This window comes from Lagopus muta, chromosome 11 (genome assembly GCF_023343835.1).
Source record: "Lagopus muta isolate bLagMut1 chromosome 11, bLagMut1 primary, whole genome shotgun sequence".
Taxonomy (NCBI): domain Eukaryota; kingdom Metazoa; phylum Chordata; class Aves; order Galliformes; family Phasianidae; genus Lagopus; species Lagopus muta.
The window spans coordinates 4,542,371-4,560,494 of record NC_064443.1 but is presented as its reverse complement, the minus strand read 5'-3'; the positions used below and the strand labels follow the sequence as shown (position 1 = coordinate 4,560,494).

The window sequence follows — 18,124 nt, the reverse complement described above, 5'->3', positions numbered from 1 at the left end:
TGCCTTACAAGAATTTAGATGGAAAGACACCTGTAGGTTCTGAATCAGAGTCTGAGTTGAAATGCTTCCAAACCCCACCCACAGTGGGACCTTGTTGATATGCTCCTTTGTGACCTTAAAAATCAGAGTAGTGAAAATTCAGTCAGTAGAAACCTAATCATTTCCAGTCTAAATACACGTTCCTTTAGTAAACTGTTTTGCATCTGAAATCAAGTGTTTAGAATGGAGACCTCAGAAGGAAGGCTTTGACCAAGCCACATGATGTATAAAGCTTCCAGAGAGCGGAGGAGCTCCCCTGCAGTTTTCTGATGGCAGCAGCCTTGTGTATGAAAACTCTTCATTTGCCAGCAATCATGAGGGTTCCTTTCACCTCAGGCGCTCCTTCCACTGTTCCTCACGTGCATGTTCTCCATTTTCTGTAATAACTACAGATCCTCTCGCATGTCAAGTTTGTTTTGAGCAAATGCATAACTCCAGCTTTAGCACATGTCTGACATCAGGCTGGCCCATGCCTTGCCTTGGGTGTGTGATGCCTTTGTTACCTCAGCCCGGTGTCCCAGTAGGATGAACTGAAAGCCATAAAAACAAGGGTAATGCAATGCTAAGGAAGGCAGGTGTGGGGAAAGCATAAACAAGACGTGAGTCCACCTTAAGCAGTTTTTTTTTTTTTTTTTTTAATGAATTGAATACTCTCATTGAATTAATTATACAGAACTTGGAAATTAAAACCAAGACAGACTCAGCAGAGTGTTTCATACACAAGAGAGTGTGAGCTGGAGAGCAAAATGTGGTGATTAAACATTGTGGGCTGTTTTCATAGCACGGGAGAAGCGTGGAGAATCACAGAACCGACACCAGCTCCTGGGAGGAACACAGAGTGTGGAAGAGATGAGGGGACAGGGACAAACCTCGGGAGGGCATCTCAGGGCGCCTAACAGGCGGGAAGACGCCATCCCGCCGCTCTGCGGCACTGCGCTCGTCCCTGAGCTCAGGTCACCGCCGCCCGCCCTGAGCAGAGCGCCGAGGTGCCGGCAGGCGGCGGCCGCGGCTCCGTCAGCGCGGCCGCTACGGGGCGCTCCGGCACGGAGGCGCTGATCCGGGCGGGAAGGCGGCGGACGGCAGGGGGCGCTGTGCGGAGAGGAGGCGGAGGCCATCGTTTCAGCCGGGGGCGGGGAGACGGGCCGCGGCGGCATGGCGCTGCCGGTGCTGTCGAGCTCCGGGGTGAGGTTCAGGCGGGTCCTGGCGCATTTCCCTCAGGAGCTCAGCCTGGCGTTCGCCTACGGCTCCGGCGTCTTCCGGCAGGAGGGGGCCTCGGCCGGGCACAGCGAGGTGAGAGCGGCGGGCGGCTGGGCGGGCGCAGGCCGCTGTGGGCGCGGGCCGTGTTACTGCGGGAGTGGAGGCGGCCGGCCGTGCTGAGCCTGCCCGGAGCGCGGTGCTGAGCCTGCCCGGAGCGCCGTGTGTGCGGCTGAAGCATGGAAGCAGCGAAAACGAGCCCTTACTGGTAGCGATCCGAGGAATTGAAGAGCTCTGAGCATTTCATGCTCTCACAAAAAACAAGTGGAAGTAAGGCAGTTCACTACTTAGTAGTGACTGCTTAGCTAAGGTGCAGCCCAGAGTGTAAGCACACAGCCTTTAAACTGTGCCCCACTCAAGGCGTGTGTGTGTTCTATTTTTTATTCACGTGTACAATAATTAGCTGATATCTATATATTATGCATGTGTTAGATTAATGTGATCAACATGAATTGCTTACTGATATTGGCAAACTGGTCCTTTTCTCTGTATCCACAGAACAATATGCTGGACTTCGTGTTTGCGGTTGATGATTCTGTGACCTGGCACATGATGAACCTGTTAAAGAACAAGAGTCATTATTCTTTCTTAAAAGTCTTTGGGCCAAAGCAGATAAGTAACATACAGAGCTATGGAGCAGGGATTTACTACAATACTTTAGTGCCGTGCAATGGCAGGGTGAGTATGACTTTAGGAAGGCTAAATATTAGTGTGTGAAGTGTTGAGGTGATTAGCTTAAAGCACGTTTTCATGCAGGAAGCACATCTGAGGGATTGCAGCTTAACTGGTGATATTTTCAATATTAAGATCTCAAACTATTTGACAAACACCAGATTTGTGAATCTGAGTTTACATTCTGAATCACTTGCAGTTTGCCAGTGACTGTGAAGTGTATCCCTGTTGTACGTATGGGGAAGTACAGACTTTAATTTAGCAGCTGACTGCACAGTAATAGTGAACTGAATTTTTACTGTTTGACATAAAAAGATATATTTAACATAGGAAGTTGTCTAATACTTGTTGTCTAATGGCTAACATCCTGGTTTTTGTGTGTAGAATTCTATGTGTAGAATGTATCTGGTAAGTAAGAGTGTAGATAGGGGATGGAGGAGTTCATTTTTTTTTAGGCAATGCTGCTAGCATATATTGCTATTCATATTGTTTTTCTAGTAAATTAAAGAAAAACCCCAAACCTATTACAGAGCTGTGCCGTTTATGTGACTCTTGTTTGTATGATCCTCTTCTTGCGGAGCAGTTCTCTAAGTGTTATCAAAGAGAAGCTTTTATGGTCAAGGTGTATTGGAAGAAAATCTGCAGATACTTAGGAGCAAAAATTGCTAAAAAAAAAAGACATTAAAATGTTTTAATTTTATGCATACGGCTCTTTATTGGCGGTGTGCGTTTCTTAGAATTAATGACAGTTGTAGCATTACGTTTCATGGAATAAAAACAGTGCAACTATATTGTTATTCAGACACCTTTACTATGCTTGTTTTTTCAGATGATAAAATATGGTGTAATTAGCACTGATACCCTGATTGATGATTTACTTCACTGGAAAACCCTCTATGTTGCTGGACGCCTACAAAAACCGGTAACCATTTGTCTCTTCAGTTATCTGTCTTGAAATGTAGTAAATTACAGGGATGGAAAACTATTAGTTGTAGCTTTAGCTTTAACTTTAGTGATCTGTGAGTCAGCACTGAAGAAATCAACCCTGATTTAGGGATCTAGTATTGCTGGCGGGGTAATCTGTCAGAGAAGAAGTGAAATGTAACGTCCTTAATATTCTGTGTTCTGTGAGAAAAGATACATTAACAATAGTTTTCTGCTTTTAGACCAGTTATTCAAGATTTACTGTATTAACACAAGGTAAATAGTCTGTCTGCCATCACTGACAAATTACAGGAGTCACCAGCACTTTGTGCAGTCGAATAATGGGAGTCTGTAAAGATGAAAGCTGCACTGCTGAGTGGCCACTGTCTAGTTCATTCTCTTGTTTAAATATCAGTAATTAACTGTAAAGTGTGAAGAATGCTGGTTGTCATTCCCATGAGTGCCTGATTCAGTGTGCCGTCAGCAGATGGAGGCAGTGCTAAGTTTTGTTTTCTTGGACTGGGGGTGAGGAGAGCTCTGATGAAGTCGTAGAACAGAAATTAATTATGCTCCTAAAGAAAATCTTGGGGTGTGACTTCAGATAGTAGCGCTGAAACGATCTGATTTCCATAGAACTTATGTCAGGTTAGAACAGCTGTTGTCTTTGCAAAGAATAAATCTAAATGCAAAAATGGAAAATACCATCATCTTTTATTTTTTTTTCGTATTCATTAACTGAAAACTGTTTATTTTGAGTGCAACTACAATTGCTGCTGCTTTGCTTTATTTTAGAGTTTCTTCTTGGTATATGTAAGCTATGCTTTGTGTCTTCTGATTGCTTACTTGCACAGTGAGGCAGAATTTGGTATTTTGTTGGGCTCTGGTGAGTCAGCAAGAGTGATCCGCATGCACAGGTCCAAATTAATTACATAAAACTTAGAGGAATTTGCATTGAATAAAGTCTGAAGAATTTAAAGTAGAATTTAACTGAAAAATTAATGGATGTTTAGATTGTCTCTTCTTGTAGAATCCATCAAATCCCTAAGTTGGATTTTAAAATGCTTGCAGACAGGCCTCAATTCTGTTTCTTAGATCTGTTGTACAGATCACAAATGTCTACTGATTCTGGTTTCACCTCTGATTGATGTTTTGCTGTATATATTTTAAGTGATAGTGGTAGGAAGGTTTTCTTTCTCCTTAAAATGTACAACAAGCTTCTTTTGGATAGCAGACAGGGTTGGGTTTGTTTTCTTGTGCTCTGTCATCTCTTGCATAGCGCTTGCCATTTGTGCTAGTTCTGGGCAGGCAGATGAATATTGTTGAAGTTGGGGGACTTTCTTCTCACTTGTGTAGATGTGAAATTGCTCAGGGCCGTTCTGGTGCTCCATTACAAAGCTGTCACTCTGAGTGAAAGCTATCCAAGCTATTCCAGCACATGAGCTGAAACATTTGCTCCAGCTTAGAAATCCTGGTGTAATTTTCACTGGAAGTTTTGTTTCTGTTATGAATTGGTTGCCTTGATCAAGTGATCTTTCTACAACGTTTGCTGAATAGATGGAGTTTGGAATTGCAGTTTAGAAATGCTGACTTTTCTTCATAGGCTTCTTTGTATTAAGAGTTAATTTGCTTTTCATCTTAAAATAAAACTATAATATTGATTCACTGAATTTCCATTTAAGCGTATTGAAAACTTGTTTAAGCTTGGTTTTGATTTCTTAATAACTGGCAAGTTTCCTGAAAAAAAATATTTCTGTAACCAAAAAGTAAAATAAGCGAGCACAAGTGACACCTAACTTTACTTTCTGAGGTTTTTTTAGAGCATCTGGAATGTTAATGATTCTTTTTAAATATAGAGTGAGAGTGATTGAATAAGCAGTTGTATTTGTTGTTGTCGCTGAAATTATTGAGAGAAGAATTCTTTCATAAATGCCAAAACTATTGCAGTGTTCAAGTCATCTAAATTTTGAAGGCCAGCATGTTGTTTCCCTTAGGAGGAAAAATCTGATACATGTTAAGGAGTGTTTTTAGCTAAGGAGGTTTTTCTTTTCACTGAAGTGAGCCCGTGGTCATCCCTGGGGAATAGCAGCACCACAGGCTGCTTTGTTCTTTCTTCATTGTGTCATTGTAGCAGTGAGCTATGAAAGGGCATGTAACCAAATTAGTTGATGGGATTTTGAATATTAGTTAATCTTCTGACTGGCCTGTATTATACATTGGATATATTAAAAAAAAATAAATAAATAAAAAATCATAGAATCACCAAGGTTGGAAAAGACCTAAAAGCTCATCCAGTCCAACCGTTCACCTATTCCCAATAGCTCCCACTAAACCATGTCCCTCAACACAACATCCAGCCTTTCCTTGAACACCCCCAGGGTCGGTGATTCCACCACCTCCCTGGGCATCCATTCCAGTGCCTGACCACCCTTTCTGAAAAGTAATACTTCCTCATGTCCAGCCTGAATCTCCCCTGCCGTAGCTTGAAGCCATTCCCCCTGGTCCTATCACTGATGACACGAGAGAAGAGGCCGACCCCCAGCTCACTACAACCTCCCTTCAGGAAGTTATAGAGTTATAAAGTTATAAATCCGTATGCATTCAATAGACTCCATAGTTTTCAAGGAAATCAAATTTATTGTGGATTCCCTAGTAGTTGGATTTGTTTGTTTTGTCATCATCCTTCATTTTATTGCTAGGAAATACAAAAGTAATTTGCAGGAGAAGCTGGGAGGAATTCTTAAGTGTTTGCTTGTACGATAAACTCTTATTTTTAAAATAAAAACTGGAGGACAGAAAACACTTCTATTTCAATAATCACCCTGGACCCATTCGACGCTGCTGTATGTACCTGATACAGGTGTATATAAACTTACATCTTAGTGCAGAAGGATTGACGTGAGCAGCCTGTATGCTGTTGCGTTCACTGCTGTATCGAAGTGAGATTGTTTTAGTTTTACACTCTTAGAGACTTTGCAGTGGGTAAGAATGAAGCTCTGGGCATAGCATCAGCCAGCCCTGGCATTGCCTTGTTGATAACGTAGAACAATAGAATGGCTTGGGTTGGAAGAGGCTTCGAAGATCACCTAGTTCCAGCCCCATGCTGTGGGCAGGGTTGGCTGATGATCCAGCCCTAGATGTCCTTTCTGTAAGGAGAATTTTTTGTAGCAGCTATATTGTATTCTCCTTTTCCCTTACTGAGTCTAAAGGAAAATATTGACTTGAAATGATACCTTACCTCTTTCAGGTTATACTTTGTTACATTTTGTGAGCAGAATTTCAAGGAATATTGCAACTCATTTGCCTGTGTGTTCACTTCTGGGGAGAAACAGCAAGTTGGATGAGTTTGTTCACTGCCAGTGGATTTGTAGATACTCCAGAGTAAACAGATATTAAGAATTTGCCCTTTGTAAGAATGACAGACTCACAACAGAATATATTCTTGGAAGAATCATTTTTGACAGGGCATTGTCAGCCACCTGGTAAGCCAGGCTGATTTTATCTGATGTTTGACACTCCTACAAAGTGGAAAATAATACCTGCTACTTCTAGGAGGAGAACTGATATTTAAGACACTGTTTTAGTCGTGCGATAGAGCAGCAGCAAGGAGTCCTGAGTCCTCTCTTGGGAAAAGGTAGAGTGAAGGGGAATAGGAAACTTCTCTTTTCTGTTGTTCCATGCTCTCTCAGTGTGGTGACAGTGATCTTTTTTTTCTTACTATATCATTAATACCATGTGAGATATCTCTGATATTTTCACACTTACTGTTTTATGAATCTTAAATTTGTGACTATGACAAGGTGAATAGCTCTTCAGAGATTAGCTGATGGCTGTTGCTTATATCAGTTCCAAGTGTTTGTAAAAACAGCCTTTTATAGCAGGCTCTTAATACATAAAAAGATGTTCCCCTCACCCACAACGTAAGCAAAAGGTGATACTGAAGTATTTCTTGTATAACAGTAGTAGGATCTAATCTCAAATGTATTATTTTCAGTGTTGGATTGAGTAACATTTTTTAGTTCCATCTTCAATAGCACTTTCCTGAAGTCTTGCTCCCAATGACTCTGATTTTTTCAGGTGAAAATCCTGACACAGAATGAGAATGGCAAGCTGCAAGCTGCCCTTGTTAGCAATCTGAAGAGTGCAGTCACAGCAGCCTTTCTCATGTTACCAGAAAGTTTCTCTGAAGAAGACCTCTATATGCAGATTGCAGGACTCTCCTATTCTGGTTAGTATATGGGCTCTGAAGTCTCTGAGGAGAAAAGCTGTAATTGGAGCTGTTGTGCTACATGTATGCTGTGTGAGCAGTAGTGAGTCTCCTATGTTCTAAGTCATCTCTTCTTTTGCTTTGGGCCTACGCTTCTGCATGCTCCGATAACTGTATTTTATAGCTGTGTACATAGCAATTGGAAAACTGTGCTTATTCATTGAGGAATAGGTACAAGTACATAAGCAAAACTTGTCAGATGTAGATGTGGATGATTGTGGTGAAGTGGTTTTTTACTCTGTTTGTATGGATTGTATCTTGGTTGTAATGGTTCAACATCTTGGAAAAAAGTTCTCTTCACTCAGTGCATGTTTATTCATCACAGACCCTGATTGAGTGTGCTATGCTTAAAGTTCTTTTTGTGTTTAAGACTTACTTCCTAGTTGGTATTTATTGAGTTATTGTTTTGCTAGAGGATTTTCTGCTTTCTCAAGTTATGAAATCATGTGAAACTGATGTGGTATTTAAAAAAAACAAAAACAAAAAACCCCAAAACACCACAAAACCAAAAATAGAGAACCTACTCCAAATGGATCTTCAATACCAGAACTAATTGTACAAAAAATATTAAAATTTAACTAATGAAATCAAATACTGGTCTTTAGATTTGACATTTTTAATGATTATGAAAAAGTTTTCTTGTGGATGAATTTTACACAGCACTTTCTTTACTTAAAAAAGTAAAACAAACCCCGCAGCATAGATAGCTGCAGCTTGGCTTTACTGAATTCTTATGAAGAGTGTTACTGTTCTCATAGCAGGTTTTTTTTTCTGAATCATTACCTGTTTTAGAGTGACAATAAAGAGGATGCTGACAGAGGGTGGTTAAGGATTGTTCACCAGGAGTGTCTGCTACAGGGCTGTGCACTTCCCACCTGGTACCCCTCCATGTCATTAGGTTCTTGGTGGGTGCTGGTGATCGAGGTACTTTGTACGGATCCTTTGAAACAATGATATTAACAAAAGCTGGGAGATGAGTTACCGTACTGTGAGATGTTGGAGTTGCCTCTGCTGTGTGAATACAGTCAAAGCAAAGAGTCCCAGCTGGGAATGCTGGGTGAAGAGCTGTCAGTGACACGTTTAGAGACTTCATTTTGCTGCCTGTTTTTGAAGTCTTAAAACTGTTCAGGGGGAGTACTGGTAAACAACACTGATTGTTGCGTTACTCTAACAGCTCTTGCGATAAGTGCTGAGAAGAGCTGTTCGTACTTTCAGTTGGAAGATGTTTATTCTTTTTATTTGTTGGTTTTGGTGCATTTTGAAATCAGCGAGGGAAAGTGTGTTTTGCTGATTAGCGTAAATTGAAATAAACTAAGTAATGCCAGCAAGTTGCTACCCTGCAACAGCATCTATATCCTAACTGTAGGAAGGAGAGAAAATGAATCGATTTAGGATTTTGTTTGTTGATTTTGAACTCCTGGTTGGTAACGTCAAAAGCTAGCAGGGTGGTACATACCAGAGGTACGTGAACACTCTAATACAGTCCTCTCATTACAGTCACTGGGCAGTGTCTCAAAGTAAGGTCAGAAAAGTAGCAGTGGTGTTGAAAAGAGTTGCTTTTTTACACTCTACTGACATAGTACTTGGCTGAAAGAAAAAGGAGCATTGTGGTCTCAGCATGTGTTAATAGCTGTGTTTCACATATTGCCCTTGAAGTGTGGAGACAGTGCAAGTTATTTTCCTTTAGTAATGGGAAAATGAAGATTATTTTGATTTTGAATACGAAGTGCTGGGGCAGCTCACTAGTATTGTTTAGTGAGCCATTGAAGCTGATTTCTGCTGACTTAGAGCCTGGACTTGACAACTGGAATTTTTTGTTGTCCAGGTGCAAATGTGGATGCAAGAGTTGATGATGTTGCATAGCAGAGGCTGCATCACGGTTTTGAATCTTCTTTTCTGTGGCTGAAGTTATTTGGATGGTGTTTTTTGACTGTTAGAAGAGAGAATCTAATTATGGATTGTGTAGACATAGGTAGAATTGAAGAATAAATATTTTTAAGTACCAGCTTTGTATTCTGTTGGTTTTTGTTATATTTTCCTTTTTAGACTTCAGTTTCATCCTAGAGAACTAACTTTTTTTTCCTTGACTAGGTGATTTCAGAATGATAATAGGAGAAGACAGATCGAAGGTGCAGAACATAGTGAAACCCAATGTTCCCTACTTTCAGAAGTTGTACAGTAACATATTACAGGACTGCCCTCAAGTGGTATATAAGCACCATCTGGGAAGGCTAGAGGCAAGTGTTTTTCTTCAAAATGTTTTTAAAACAAACAAGTGGGAGTGCTTTATCACGCTGGCAGAAAGCATGCTGTAGCAAGCATCTTTGGTCCATATATCTGCTATTATGTTTCAGTTGTTTAATTAATTCCACAGTTGGAAAATTTGCCTTAAATATTGGCCTATCCATATATATATATAGAAGAAAACTAACTGTTGTCTATTTTCTTTGAGTATGGCCACAAGACTTGAATTCTAGCAAGGGAATGAGAAGATAATTCTAAAATGTGTGATCTAATGAACACTATATAGAGACAGCAGTCTAGGAAGTGATTAATAAAAATATGGCTTATGTTTAAACAAAAAAATAACTTAGAGATGCAACTTTCTGCAATCAAAATGTTCATCTCAAAAAAAAACAAAAAAAAAACAAAAACAAAAACAAAAAACACAGAAAAACCCACCAGTGCTTGTGTGCTAATTATGAAGATTAGTTGAGCAAATCCAAGTTTTAGTCAGAAAACTGGTGCAAAATGGCCAGTGTATTGAACTCCATGTTTGGCTTCAGGTGCAAGTGAAACTCTGCAGTTAGAGGTGGGATGCCACGTTCAGGGGGCTGGTAGCATTATTTTCTCGTGCATATTGCACTTGAAGATTAGCACAAGGGTGTGCGTGCTACATTTCTGTGTTATGATACCAATAGCACCAGTAGTCTCATGGACATGAGTTACTGCTGCATCCTCAAGTCACTGAGGTAAGTAACTCATGCTTCCTTTTAGGATGTCTGTTAGAAACTGAAGCAAGTTGTTGCACACACAAGCAACCTTGAGTACAGTAAAAGCTTTTGCTGCAGTGTTTTTGAGTACCACGTAGGTGAATCTGTGTTATATGGCAACATTCTGTGTTTTCTTACCAATGTGATTTTGAACACCTTAATGGAGGAAGTATTTAGGCAAATTTTGAATAGAACCAATGCTCCATTCTCCAAGAAGGTATCTAGTTAGAACAACATCTATTTTTACATTACTTTTGATCAAAACCTTGTGGTTTTATCTAACAAATATGTTAGATAGTAAGTCTGTTTGGTATTTCTTAATAGTCCTGTGGCAGTGAATAATTGTCATCATTTTCCTGTTGATTTTGAGATTAATACTTCATTGCCCACACCTTGTGTTGGATATTTGCCACTATTCCCAAGACTGAAGAAGGTAATTGCTATCTGGAGTACTGCTTAACAGAAAATAGAAACCCTCTCTCCAAGGACACATATTCAAAATTACAAAGAAAAATCTTCCATAAAAGATTCCTCAAAAACAATTGAAAGCAGACAATAGTTCTTATAGTTCTGGTTCAGGCATGAGTTCTTCCCACATAATGTTGAAAGCCTGCTTATTATTGACTCCATCTGTAGTCAGTGGGTGATTCATCTGGATATCGTTTCCTTCCCATTGACTAGAGGGAGTATAGGACAACTAGACTCCTGTCTGATGTCTCCAAAAAATGTGAAAGAAAATGTGTGGGAGTACTCAGGCTCTTAATCTTTTCCTTTAGTTTTGGAGAGACCTGCTCTGTTGGGCACTTTTCAGTATTTGCTCTTACATTTTATGTAAACGTGTGCAGCCCTGTGTGTTGATATCATTGTAATAAAAAAAGGTCGTTGTGTTTCTTAAGTAGATTGAAAAACATGAAATGAATGCTTCCTTTCAATTATTCAGACCAAATGTGGCTTGAGTTTAAAGCAGAGAAAATAGTTTTCAAAGTAAACTTTGTGTGTGTGTAGTTTGATTATATTCAGCAGAAGAAACAGAGCTGAATGGTTTTTTGGGAACAGTTTCTTTCATTCTAGTATATGTATGTTTGCAGAGGAAATCGGGTAATGCAGGGATGGTTCAGTTTTAATGAGAAGTTACTTGTAGGAGCAACAAGATCATGTGTATGCTTTAGTTTAGCCTTGGATAAAAATGAACATCTTTCCACTGTTATTCTTCAGGTTCAGAACTGAGATGCTCCATGGGGAGATCTCATTAGTGTTGTCAATGGCTTTTAAATGTGAAATGGAAACAGTATTTTGAGATATTTGTCACAGGCCAAAGATAGCTGGAAGACTTTTGTGACTTCTTTGAAAATAGAGTTTACTTCATTAACACAATTTTTTTCCCCGTTTTATTTTTTGTAATGTTCAGATCGATAAAAGTCCAGAAGGTCAATTTGCACAACTGATGGCTTTGCCAAAGAGTCTGCAGCAGAAGATAACTTCTCTGGTCGACCCTCCTGGAAAAAACAGGGATGTGGAAGAAATTTTACTGCAAGTTGCCCATGACCCTGATTGTGGATTTGTGGTGCATCAAGGTGAGCCTAGACCAATGTCTTTAATCACCTTTAAGACATCATAAAAATAAAGATGTATGGTATATGGCTATCTAGTTCAGAAGGCTGAATTAAAGGAAGAAAACTAGATTAATCTTGAGATGCATTTCCAAAATCATATTCTTCTGTTTGTTTGCAAACAAGCTCCATGAAATACTGGCAACCACCATTTCTGCTGATACAGAAAAACAAGATATTTGGTTTTGAATCTTGACAGCAGCTTTTATGATCTAATTAGACCATATAACTCTGTTTGGGTTGCTTCCATCTTCAGGATTTTATTGGCTATCATAACTTCATTGGAATATTAAGCTGTATATCCTACCAGATATACAGATACGTGGTGCTCTGACAGAGAATTGAACCTTTGAAGAAGAGGATTGAGGTGCTTCTTATCATCACAGATAGCTTCTCTGAGGCAAGATTAAGTACAAGCAAGTTAAAGCTTATTCCGAAGACATCAATATTTCATTATGCTGCTAGTAAATAGATACATGTAGTACTTGAACAGTCCTTTGAGGAACTTGATGCATCTTAGTTCCAGGTGGCCAGTTTTGCAAGCTCCATAAGAAGATGCCTGTGAGCCTCAAACATGAGCAAGCTGCAGAGGGAGCTCTTACACTGATTTCAGTACAATAGTTGTTTGTTGTGTGTAGTTTTAGTACTCTTGGTTGTCCACCCCGAGCTACCTATTCTGGTAGTTGTATTTTAGTAGGTTATTGCAAGCTGAGACTATTGTAAACAGTAATGCAGCACCACAGAATCAAAACATTAGATCTAGTTTTCTGAAGCTAAGCCATTCATACTCTCAGAAAAAATCAGAAACCCTTTTTCACTTTTGTTACCAAAGGAATTTTCAAAGTCTAGACTCTGGATAATCACAGAATGGCCTAGGATGAAGGGGACTTCAAAGATCATCTAGTTCCGACCTCCCTGCCACAGGCAGGGTTGCCTGCCACTAGACCGGGCTCCCAGTATCCCATCCAACCTGGCCTTGAATGTCTCCAGAGATGGGGCATCCACAACCTCTCTGGGCAACCTGTTCCATCTCTTCACCACCCTCCTCACCCCACTTCTAGCCAGATTGCCAGTCTTTTTGTTTAAAGCCATTCTCCCTTATCCTATCACTATTAGACCATGTAAGAGATTGGTCTATCTCCTGCTCGTAAGCTTCCTTGAGGTACTGGAATACTGCAGAGATCTCCCCAGAGCCTTATCCAAGCTGAACAAGCCCAACTCCATCATCCTTTCTTCATAAATGAGGTGCTTCAGCCCTTTGAACAGGCTGTCACCATGGGAGAGTGACCCTGTGCCTTTTCAGAGAGAAATGATCGCAAGATCTGATGCAGGACTTGGGCACACCCCCAATAGGTCCGCCATCCTCAACAAGTTAGGCAGAGTTGAGCAACCTGGAGGTGAAGTACAACTACATGGAGGACTCCATCATTCAAAAGGTTGATCCAGAGTAGAGCATCAACAGTGATGGGACGTGGCATCAATCTGGCCAACATCAAGAAGCCCAAGATCAGAGCCATGTACTACACAGCTCTGAAGGAGAACGACTGCACTGTGTACAGTGACACCAGCATGATGTGCTGCTTGCCCTCCATCAACAGCCCTGAGCAGAGCCCTTCCTGAGGTTGGCTACTGGCCAGGCAAAATGGGGTTCATTGTAGATAATGTCCAAGCCCTGCTGATCATCATCACCATCAACTTCTACTACCTGGACTCTATCTTCTAGCTGCTCAGTCCCACGGGGTTGCTGAAGCCCATCTCTGCCCTCATCCTCAAGGGCAGGAACCTGCTACCCCCAGCTGCTGGGAACTCCCAGCTGAACTACACAGTGCTGATCAGGGACACACTCTGCACCTTGACTGTGCCAAGACCCAGCTGTTCTGCAAATTGCCTAACATTACAGACCAGCACAGAGTCAGGGTTAAAGGCTGGAGAGTTTGAATTCTCCCCAGGCACACTGCAGATCTACTTGGTCAGCTTGCTCAGCCCGCCCACCAGGATTGGTGGTGTGGCAGTTTGCTACTGCTCATCATCATTGCCCTCATCACCTACAGGTGCAAGTCCTGTGGTGTCTTCAGCTGCAGATTGGACAACCTGGAGTCCTGGGTGGCCTTGGAGCACAAAGAGGCCTTTGCTGAGCTGCAAGCAGACATTAACAAACTGACAAATGGCCTGGACTTGGCCAGCATTTCATTCCTGGATGACCACATCTACCCCATGGAGATTTTCTTCCATGAGATTAAAGACTACCTTGTGCTAAAGAAGTTGGAGTTCCTGGAAACGTGGACAAGTCCATGCCCCTCTTTGGGCAGGCAGCTCCTCCAGTGAAATGGGGTTTAGACTCCCATTGCAATCCATGGACAGAAATAGGTTCTTCAGGATACGTCTCCTTTGAGCTGCTTCTGTCCTCTAACACCAGGAGCTGCACATAGCTGGCCAGGAACAACCCACGCAACCTGTGTGCCTTCTGCCCTTTCCATCAGCTGCCATCCGGCACCTGCAGTTCAGTTGTTTGCTCTCCTGTGGTGAAGCAGAGCCCTTGGTGGTGCAGTTCCCCAGTGAAGGGGCACAGGATCTGGCAGTGCAAGCCCAGCATGCTGCTGGCAGCACGGTGCAGCTCCAGCTCAGAGCAAACCATTTTGCTAAAACGATTGCTAAAACTAAGCTGGTTACTCAAACTGAATTGTGTTGTCCTTAGGTATTTTACTAGCTCACCATGACCTGTTATCCACTCTCAAAAATAAAGAAACTTGTTCAGGTGGAATATTGTATTTCTCTTAATTGTTCAAGGTTTAGTCGTTATGCAGGTGGCTTTGAAATAAGGTTTTAGAAATAATATTTGAAATTGTTTTCTATAATATGGTTAATGCAGGAAAATAACATTCAGTTTGAAAGACTCAATGCTGGGACTGCTGCCTTTGTACATTTTCAGGTATTTAGTAATAAACAGTACTTTTGTATTTATATATATAAAATACACATACAAATTTAAGTTCTTAAAGTTTGTTTTGGAAAGTATCCTTTTCTGTACTATTCCATTTACACCTAAGAACAGATGATAGGAACTGAACTTGCTGTGCTGTGAAGTGGCAAACAAGCAGTGTTTCCAGAAGTTGATCTTTTAGCCAAGACAGACTACAATATAAAAAACTGCACAATATAAACAACCCTGCTTGGCAAGAGAAGCACTAAATGCCCATGTTGGGTTGAAATGAACATTGAGTGCAATTCTGATGTAAACCATGTGTAGGAGGGATTTAAGTGAATCATTTTTGATTGCTTGTCTTGGAGATCTCAGTCTGATCACTAGGTGAATGAATGTCATCAATTCATACTTGTTACATGTTTTAAGATTGACTTTTTTTTTATCTGTAGAATAAGCAAAAATACTTAAGAGTTTATATTTTCAATTGGTATGACATAGTGGAAGGTAAAATGTACTTTCTCAGCTTAAGTACAATTTTTACTTTCAAGCTGGTTAATTATATAACTGTAGAATATTTAGCTTTTTTTTTGTTAGAGGATTGAGCAAAAAAAAAAAAAAAAGAACACACACAAAACTGCTTCTGAGATGGGTAACATCTGTGTGCTTTTCTGTCTGCAGGAATCTCAGGCATTGTGAGATCTTCCAGTATAGTGCAGAGTGCTAAAACCATACTAACAGCTGGTAAGAACGTGTGTGATTTGTGAGCTTTCCGGTTTTACGGCATAAAAATTATAGGGCTCCACAACTGTCTTGCAAGAGACTTTAGAGAAGAACAATTTTAAGTGCTTAATGAAAATATTGAAAGCCTGTGGAATACGAGAACAGAGTCTACGTGACCTAATGATGGAACAAAAAATCCAACTTGTTTTCTTTTTGATGTGGGCCAGATTTGACTGTTGTGCACTGATTTTGCTCTTATTGAATTATGACAAAGAGGAAAAATTATGTGATAATTCCTTTTGATTTTCTACATGTCTCTAAGTGACAGTGATCCATGTGTTGTGTTGATGTTGTGTAGACTGTCAGGTTGGTCTATGATAAAATAAAGGAGAGGATAAGTTTAGAAGGAGAGAACTTAAAGTCTGAAGTTTCTGTCCAAGTTCAGAAGACAGGTGTGTGTTCAGGTAACTGTATTCCTTACTAAGCCCATATAGTTGATAAGCATTAGCTATTACCATAATTCTTAATACTTCACAATGAAGTACTTTAGAAGAAGAATTGAATATGTTACAAAGTCAATGAGAGAAGTGTGGGAGGCAAATGAGAACTTCCAGAGTAGAAACATAGGAAAATGGATATTTGTAAGCCTCTGAAGTCTTCCAAACTCTCAGAAGTTACTGCCAGTTGTGTAGCTGAAGCATGGTCCTGTCATTGTGAGTTCTAGAATGTGTACTTTTTAAATGTAAAAATCAGGGCATCTTAAAAGCTGAGTGGACTGCAGCTCAGTTTAAAAGAAAAGCTTAAGATCTGAGTCTGCATTCACATAAACAAACCAGAGATCAGGAGATTGTCTTAATTCCTGCAAAGTGAGAAATCCTTGCTGCTTGCTTGAAATTGCTCCTATCATTGTCTGAACTCATTCACACCTATTCCTGTGTTTTCCTCAAAAGCAATTACATACAAACAACACCCTTACTGGTCTCAAAAGCAGCTTATCCTTATCCAGATTTCTACAGCTGCTGTTCGCTTCCCATTTGCTGTTAAAGTTGTGACCCCATGTTGCACTTCATGCCTCCTTGTGAGAAAATGCAGGTTGCAGTGCTCAAACCAAACCATGTGGTTTGCTGAGGAAAGTAAACAAGAATAGTTGTGCTTGTTTTACATCTTTTTATATACTTTTGTTAGTGGCTTTGTTATACTTCCAAATTTTTGCCGAGCTTTGTTTAGTAGTTCAAGGAGGGTAAGAACCTTAACTCCATCTGAGAAACTGCACTTATATTTTATAAGCTAGACATGCTCAATAGTTTCTAATGGAAGGTTTCCAACTGAAGAAGTCAAGCATTCCTTTTAGGGTTTGTTGTTAAAATGACTTGCTGCTGGTCAAGCCTTGTATCACAACACGTCCTTTTTAGAAATATTAGCTTGTAACCTATCTGGTTCTAAATCCACAGAGATTTTGTAGAACAAAATAATCAGAGGGAAGGGGTGCAAAAGGCAGAGTTATTGTGTATGAATGCAGCACTTGGGAAACTTAGCAGCCTGCCTGAGCTGTGGAGCAAAGTTGTTGTGTGTAGCTGCAAGAATAGGAATAAAAGCAGTTAAGCTTTGTCAGATTGTTTATACTCTCTGTCTGCTGAAATCCTGATAGACAAAATCACCTCTGGGATTTGTTAGCTACTCTTGTGGCATTCAGCAAATCACTCTCAGCCTGTATTGTTACTGAGACTTCTGGGAGGTCCCAATGTAAGTTTTAGTAGGACTTTTAATTTTCATTGTTTTCTGTTTTCCCTTTGTCTTAGCAACTTCTTGATTTATATGGTGGTTAGTTTTTTTTTTCTTTAAAATAGACTTCAGTTGTCTTCTGACCATCTAGTTATATAGAATTAATGCTTAAATGTTTTAAAATATAATTCCTTCCACTATTTTTAACGTTGAAAAGTGGGCTTTCCTTGCCCACTGCCTGGCACTACTTCCTCAGCTCCTGCCTGCTGACTTACCAGGACCTCAGCAGTTTCACCCACTGAAGGTGGACAGAACCAGTAATCGTGCCAATAAACGCTAAAATTGCAGTGGATGTTAATGAAGAAATTAAATTTGAGTAGGGATGTGAGCCCACATTTTCTGATGTAAGGTCTTTATGATCTTTGGTGATCCTCCCATCAGCTCAGGAGGTGGTTTGGGTTAGATGGAAGCCTTTTGCCTTTAAGTGCTTTTTTGTTTGTTGTTTTTTCATTTTTTAAAAGTATTTATTTCCAAACTTTCATAGTTCAGTTTGTCTGAAGGCTTTCACTGTCTTCTAAGGAAGATCTTCTCCCAAAGGTGGTTTCTTAAATTAAAACACTTGTCACTAGGGGGCAGGCGTTAATGCTGTTCACATTGCTTTGCTGCTTAGCAGGGCTTTATCAGCCAGGACTTCTGCAGGCACATACAATACACAGACAAAACATCGTTGCTTCTACATAGAAAGTATCTGTTTGTCTCATGGAATAAATACGTATTACAGGAAAGTCTTCAGCTGTTAGATTTCATCTTTAGGGATGCTGCATTTCTTTCTTCCTTCTTTAACCAAACTTCGTGTAGTGTTCTGTTTCCCTGAGAACTAGTTTTGTACATCCTAGTAGAGACTTTAAGAAAAGTATTATGGTTCTCCAGTTCTTTTTCATCTGCTCTCTTCTTCTGTAGTGCTTATGTTAAGAATGCTAACTAAAGTATAACAAAATTATGA

The 18,124-nt window shown here is 40.3% G+C and overlaps 1 protein-coding gene across 2 annotated transcripts in view; it reads left to right on the top strand.

Annotated features, from left to right (window-relative positions):
* The first annotated feature begins 1,157 nt into the window (after nt 1–1,157).
* The window catches only part of TAMM41 (TAM41 mitochondrial translocator assembly and maintenance homolog), a 30,472-nt gene continuing 13,505 nt past the window's right edge, over nt 1,158–18,124 (top strand). For both annotated transcript variants that reach the window (XM_048957868.1, XM_048957869.1), the window contains exons 1-7: nt 1,158–1,329; nt 1,792–1,971; nt 2,795–2,887; nt 6,964–7,114; nt 9,245–9,390; nt 11,555–11,720; nt 15,358–15,420. In XM_048957868.1, the coding sequence (XP_048813825.1) occupies nt 1,192–1,329; nt 1,792–1,971; nt 2,795–2,887; nt 6,964–7,114; nt 9,245–9,390; nt 11,555–11,720; nt 15,358–15,420 (937 nt within the window). In that variant the 5' untranslated portion in view covers nt 1,158–1,191. The remainder of the gene's footprint in view (nt 1,330–1,791; nt 1,972–2,794; nt 2,888–6,963; nt 7,115–9,244; nt 9,391–11,554; nt 11,721–15,357; nt 15,421–18,124) is intronic.